Source organism: Octodon degus, unplaced genomic scaffold (genome assembly GCF_000260255.1).
Source record: "Octodon degus isolate 3935 unplaced genomic scaffold, OctDeg1.0 scaffold00131, whole genome shotgun sequence".
In the NCBI taxonomy this organism is placed as follows: Eukaryota; Metazoa; Chordata; class Mammalia; order Rodentia; family Octodontidae; genus Octodon; species Octodon degus.
In genome coordinates, this window is record NW_004524707.1 from 7,702,290 (window position 1) to 7,709,336 (window position 7,047).

Sequence of the window (7,047 nt, forward strand, 5' to 3'; positions counted from 1 at the left end):
TGTTTTGGTCACATATGTGATTTTCGTGAGTTAGTGAGTCCTTTCTCATTGTAACATATTGTCTTTCCCAGCCTCCTACTCTAATGTTTGGTACTTTTTTCCCAATGGGGATCTAAGAAATTGCACGAGATTATTGCTGTAAAATCAGACGCTGTTTCTGCCTACAAACTACTTCAGAGAAGCCAATGAATTTCTCAGTAGTTCGTTTTCTCACAAACAAAACAAACCTAGAAAACAAACCCAAGCATCTGGCCCATATTTTCTCAGACTCGTGGCACGGGAGCTCTCTGCCTGCGGAGCACCGGCCAGCTGGCGCAGGAGTCACAGCCAGAAGAACGTCCGGGAGGACCCCGGGAGGCCCGCCCGGCGCGGGGATCGAGGAGGAGGCGCCACCCGTGGCTCCGGTGGGCGGGGCGCCTGGCCCGCCTCAGAGCGGAAGTTCCGGTGCCGGCGGGCGGGGGTCAGAGGTCAGCAGGAAGTCGGTACGTGGCCGCCGCCTGTCTCTGCTGAGGAGGCGCAGCAGCCGGAGATGGCGGCAGTGCTGAGCGCGGAGCGCCTGGAGGTGTCCGTGGACGGCCTCACGCTGAGCCCGGACCCGGAGGAGCGGCCGGGCGCGGAGGGCGCCCCGCTGCTGCCGCCTCCGCTGCCGCCACCCTCGTCTCCCGGGTCCCGCCGGGCCGGAGGCGCCGCGAGCGAGCTGACGGTGTCCGGGGAGGCGGCGGGGGGCGCGGCGGACGAGGCGCGGCGGCTGGAGCAGCGCTGGGGCTTCGGCCTCGAGGAGCTGTACGGCCTGGCGCTGCGCTTCTTCAAAGGTGAGTGGTCGCCCCTCGCGTGCTCCCCGGACTGGGCCGGCCCGCCCGGTGTTAGGCCGCGGTGACCACGGTGTTGTCTTGGCGGTCCCCGGTGCCGGCATGGCCCCTGGGTCACGCCCCGAAGGGTCCAGGGAGCACCTTTTGCGTGTGCGCCCTGTCTTCCCTGGTGAAGCTGCAGTCTCCCTGAGGATGTTGTTCTGGGCTTCTTTCTTCCTTCACCGACGCTTTTCTGTTCCTGTGTCCGGTGGCTTGCCACTTCAGACCCCGCTGTCGTCCCCTCTCCCCTGCCCCGTAGTGGAAGAATTCTTTCTGTAGGTCCCGCACATAGATGGCAGCTATTCTGAAGAACCATAAACCTGAGTAAGGCATAATCACCGTAGGGATGTGGCAAAGAAGGAAGTATTAAGTTTATGTGTATCAGCCGCAGTGTTCACTGTGTTCTAGTAACTTCTAGGTTAAAATTTTACTTCATAAGTAACGTGCAAGAATAAATGTCCAGTCGGGCGTGGAGGCTCACGCCTGTAATCCCAGCATTCGGGAGGCTGAGGCAGGAGAATTATTGCAAGTTCGAGACCAGCCTGGGTTGCAAAGTGGGCGCAAAATCAGCCTGAATTGCATAGCGAGACCCTGTCTCAAAAAGACAAAAAACAAAATCAGAATTCTCAGAGTAAGGCCTAAAATTATTCTGTGTTTCTCGCAAAATTGTTAAGTGTCTTTTGCCTTAGAACACGATTGTGTTACGTCTTTTTTTTTTTTTAATTGGATGATTCATTTAGTCATTTGTGGAGATAGCAGTCACTTGATTTTGTCAGTGGGTAAGACTGATGACCATTAGTTTGATTCTTAAAGATATTTAGCTCTTTAACAGAAAGGTAGGGAGAAACATCCACAAATGAAAATTTTAAAATCTAGGCAAGGCCTGTAAATCCCAGCACTTGGGAAGCTGTGTCTGGAGTGAGTTCGAGGTTATCCTGAACTACAAAGAGTTCAAGGACAGCCTGAACTACTTAGTGGAGACCCTGTCTCAGAAAGACAAAACAGAAACATAAAACCAACCCTAGCAGGTTGCTAGGTTCCATATACATTCTAGAACAACATTTATGACAGTCTTCTCAGAGTACACATTTTATCAGTTGAAGTTGAGTGGTTCAGTGTTTTCTCCAAAACTTTAGCACAAAGTAGAGAAAATCTTACAAATTTTTCAGAATATTCATCCCAGATTCATTGCTTATTTATTTTTTGGAGTGCCTTTTCAAATGCACCCTTGAAGTAGTTATTGTGCAAGGCCAATGAGTTCAGCCCTCCGAATTAAGTAGGTTGAGGATTAAGTAATAGCTAATGGCTTTTGGATCACTTGAACCTTTAGGTTGCTGACTAGTTTGCTGTAGTGGTGATACATTACCATCTGATACAACTCTAGTGGTGTCTGTACAGTTAAAACTTCTACTTTAAAGTTCTATTCTTGGAACTTTTCAAGGAGACAGCAAGAGTAGGAAAACACACACACACACACACACACACACACACACACACACACAAACCCCCACACACAAAAAAAAAAGAATAGGAAAACACCTCTAGCTTTTGCCACATGACTAACAAAAAACTGAACAGTTTCAGGTTCTCAGCCTGACTTGAAAGTATAATATCCACTTCAGTGATAAAATACACTGTATAATGTGCAATAAATTTAGCATAACCTTGACAATCAGGGACATTTGGAGTCCAGCTCCTGAGCTAATTCTCCATATTCGATTTCATATGTATAAAACAAGATGATGGTGATGATTGCTACATCAGTTTTAAGATTCACTAGTCTGAATTTAATAGGTTATTTATCATGTTTGTTGATTGATAAGAATCCTATGGAGATCCATTATTTGGGGGCCTATTTATCAGTTCCAGAAGAGTAAAAACTTTCATTGATGTGTATGGTTCATATAATTTTAAGCTAAATTCTCAAAGCAGTGTCCAGGTACCCACCTGTGTAGATCATTACATTAGATAATAGTAAAAGACTAGACTATAAGAGACTAATTTAAAAAAAAAAAGGATGTAAAAACAGAATTATGGACAGTGAGGTGAAACAAGTTATGCTACCTTTGTTTTGATGTAGGAATTTTTCTGGCAAAATATGTGGTGTTTTCATTAGTCTTACATGGATGTCCAGGAGATCACTGTTTTGTGATTTTTGTACCTCTGTATGAAGAATTAAAAATAAGATTACAGGGTTGGGGGGATAGCTCAGCGGTCTAAGCACCTGCCTGGCAAGTGTAAGGACCTGGATTCAATGCCATGCTGTCCCTGGAACCCCTGGTGCACCTTGCCAGCCTCCAAAACCAGGTGTGGTGGCACATGCCTGTAATCCCATCACTGGGGAAGCTGTATTAAATAGGAGGAATACTATGAGTTGGAGCTGTATAGGGAGACCTAGTACCAAATAAATACATAAAGTTTTTTTTTTTTTTTTTTTTTTTTTTTTGGCAGAACTGGGGATTGAACTCAGGCCCTTGCACTTGCCGGGCAAGCACTTATTCTACTGAGCTATCTCCCCAGCCCCACATAAAGTTTTTAAAATAGAGTTTTAAAAAAAGTTATATTTTATCTTCTGCTGTGAAATAAATAGCAACCTTAAAAGGATGGGTATCTTTTTCCGTTGAAAATATTTTGGATTGGGAATCAGAAACCTTTGCTTCGTTTCCCTGCCTTGTCACAGTGGTCATAGGGCAATTATTCAAGCAACTACCTCTTAATTTTGTGAAGTTTAGTGCCATAATATGGGTTTTGGTGTAGCTCAGTGTCATGCATTTGCTTAGCATGCTCAAAGTCCTTGATTTGATCCCAGTTTTGAAAAAAGGTGAAATAATAGATGAAAGCAGGTAAATGTAAATGTTACACCATTATAGATTACACATTATTGCCTTTTTTTTTTTAAACACTAAGACTTGAACCCAAGACCCTTGTGCATACTTGGCATGTGCTATGTTCTACCCCTGAACTATATTCCCAGTCTTCCTCAACCCTACTGGTTATTTTTATTTTTTAAACCCTGAAACAAGGCCTCACTCAGTTGCTCATGCTGGCCTGGAACTTGTGTCGCTTCTGCTTCAGCCTCTTGAGTAGCTGGGATTATAGGTGTGCATCACCAATCCCAGGTCATTGTATCCTTATTATGGATAAAAGTTTTAAATTAGGTTACTACTATAAATGAATAATACAGTACAGTCTTATTTGCTGCTTATCAATTTAAAAATCCAAAAGTGGAATTAAAGACACAGAACAACTGGAATGCAGGGTGAAAGCCAGTTGATAAATAATGCCCTTTCAGAGGGGAGAAGGCCCAGAGGCTTGAAAGGGCAAGGTGTGTGTACTGGATCTGGGAATGGAGGGAGAGGGTGTAAGGGAGGGAAATGGGGGAACAGATATGATCAGAATATGTTGCATGAATGTATGATGAAAGTACCACATTGAGACCTAGGATTTTATGAACAATAGGCATTACTAAAAATGTATATTTAAAAAAAATAAAATAGATTAATGGTGATGAAAAGGTAAATTAAATTGAGAAAATGCTATTTAAATAGTTTGGCCTTTTTGTTGAGAGATAGTGAGGAAACATTACATTTGGGGGGGGGAGCAAAGTTACCTCTCCAGCACTGAGATTACAAGGGTGTGCCACCACGCCCCATCTTGCGATCATTTCATTGCGCCTGGGAGTGGGGCAGGTGCTGTGTGTGGTGCTGGGATCAAACCCCATTCCCTACATTTGCCTAAGTAGGCACTTAGTCCACTGAGCTATCTTGAAGGCCCTGTTGTTTTTTGTAGTACCAGGGAGTTCAATCATTCATATGTATATATATGAATCCAGGATCATGAATTGAGTTACATTGAGTGATGGTCCTATCTTCTTTGATTCTATAAACTAGAACAGTTTTTGTATTTTAAGACATAATTTTTGGCTTATCTGATAGGTTGTCGTGATTATATTCAGATTTTATACTTTTGACAGGATACTGCAAAAGTGGAATTGGGTAATTTTTAATCCATTATGTCACAAAATATGTCAGTTTGATTCATTGCTAGTGATATTTTGTTCAGCTAGGTGTGGCGGTGCACCCCTGTAATCCCAGGACTCAGGAGGCTGAGGCAGGATGATCCCTGGGAGTTTGAGGGCAGTCTGGGCTACAAAGTGAGTTCAAGACCAGCTTCAATTACACAGTGAGACCTTTTCTTAAAATTTAACAACAGGGGCTGGTGAGATGGCTCAGTGGTCTAAAGCACCTACTTAGAACAAGCTTAGCAAAGCACAGGGACCGCGGTTCAATCCCCCAGCACCACATGCCAGCCGGCCCCGCCCCCTGGTGGGCTGAGCTGGCCACACACACACACACACAATAAATTAAAAAAAAAAAATTTAACAACAAACACTTTAGTTGATTAAAGTTGTGCCTAAGATTTCTTCATCATACATTTGCTTTTCCTTTTTTTAAAATTTATTTATGTGTGTGTGTGTGTGCGCGCGCGCGTGCGTGTGTGTGTGTGTGTGTGTGGCCAGCTCAGCCCACCAGGGGGCGGGGCTGGCTGGTTTGTGGTGCCGGGGGATTGAACCGCGGTCCCTCTGCCCTGCCACAGCTTGTTCTAGGTAGGTGCTTTAGACCACCAAGCCATCTCACCAGCCCTTACTTTTCCATTTGTAATAAGTATCTTTTGGGGGTAGATTCCTTTAGACTAAGTATACGTCTTCTCAAAATTTCTTCCATTAGTTTTAGTATCCATTGGTGATTCTTTCTTGGGACAATTCGTATTATGGCAGATTGCTAAATAAGAAAATTCCATCAATCGTTCATCACTTTTTTAAAGGGTTTTTTTTTTTTTAATTTTATTTATTTATTTGTGTGTGTGTGTGTGTGTGTGTGTGTGTGGCCAGCTCAGCCCACCAGGGGGCGGGGCTAGCTGGCATGTGGTGCTGGGGGATTGAACCGCGGTCCCTGTGCTTTGCTAAGCTTGCTCTAAGTAGGTGCTTTAGACCACTCAGCCATCTCACCAGCCCCGTTCATCACTTTTGAGTTGGCTTTTTTCTCACAAGGAGCAGCTTTTCCTTCTCACCACTTTATTTATTTATTTATTTATTGGCGGAACCAGGGATTGAACTCAGGCCCTTGTGCTTGCCAGGCAAGTGCTTATTCTACTGAGCCATCTCCCCAGCTCACTACTTTTTAAAAATTATGTCTATTAATGTGGACTGCTGAGTTTTTTCTGTTTTAGTCTATAACTGTCCTGAAAGGTAAAGTTTGGTTTTGGAATGGCATAGTGTGGTGGATGGGTGTATTATGTGTGAGGGACTTTCTATTTTTATATTTTGTTTTTCAAGACAGGGTCTCACTTTATAATTCAGGTTGGTCTTATACTTAGTACATAGTCCTGGTAGCCTCAAAGTCACAGCTATCCTCCTGCCTCAACTTCCCAAGTGCTGGGATTACAGGTGTGTACCGACATGCCTGGCTAATGTATTATATATTAATGACTTAATGATAGGGATCATCTAGACTGTTGAAATGGTTCCATTTCCTGTTGTCTTTTTTAAATATAAATGTAAGAATTTTCATAAATGGCCTCATTAATGTTTTTAAATACTATAAAGCTGTAATTTATTTATTGATAATTAGTGTGTTCCTCTAGATTTAGGTGGATTAGCTGTGGGTAATTTCAAGTTTGTTACTAAACTTTCTTCAGCTGGAATAGCTATTAAATTTTGGATGTATTTTTTCCTTATGTATTTATGGTCTTTGTTTTTAGATGTAAGTGTGGAATAATGTAGGATGTATAGACCTAAGAGACAGCTTTAAGAGAAAACAATGTGTAGCTACCAAACTCATATTAAATTTGATTTGAACTAAAATTTTTCTTTGGACTTGGAAGTATGTGTGTATATATGTATTTTTAAATCTAAATGATTTTAGCATTTGCCTAAAATGATTTTAGAGTATCACACATGCAGAAAAATACACAAATCCTAAGTGTAGCTTGATGAATTTTCACAAAGTGAACACACTTAGCCAATACCCAGAAGATGTTTACTTTTATCACTTAAAATGAAATCCACAGTGACTCAGTGGTAAGGAGTTGAGCTTTGGAGTTGGCACTACCTAGGGTGTTTTTCTTCCTTCTGCCACTTAATTGTTTAAGTCCTTTGTGCCTTGCATTTCTCAAAGGATTGTTACTACAATTATTAAAA

The 7,047-nt window shown here is 42.8% G+C and overlaps 1 protein-coding gene across 1 annotated transcript in view; it reads left to right on the forward strand.

Annotated features, from left to right (window-relative positions):
- Positions 1-475: 475 nt before the first annotated feature.
- The window catches only part of Acbd3 (acyl-CoA binding domain containing 3), a 41,715-nt gene continuing 35,143 nt past the window's right edge, over positions 476-7,047 (forward strand). Inside the window, exon 1 of the mRNA XM_004641174.2 lies at positions 476-812. Within this exon, the coding sequence (XP_004641231.1) occupies positions 530-812 (283 nt within the window). The 5' untranslated portion in view covers positions 476-529. The remainder of the gene's footprint in view (positions 813-7,047) is intronic.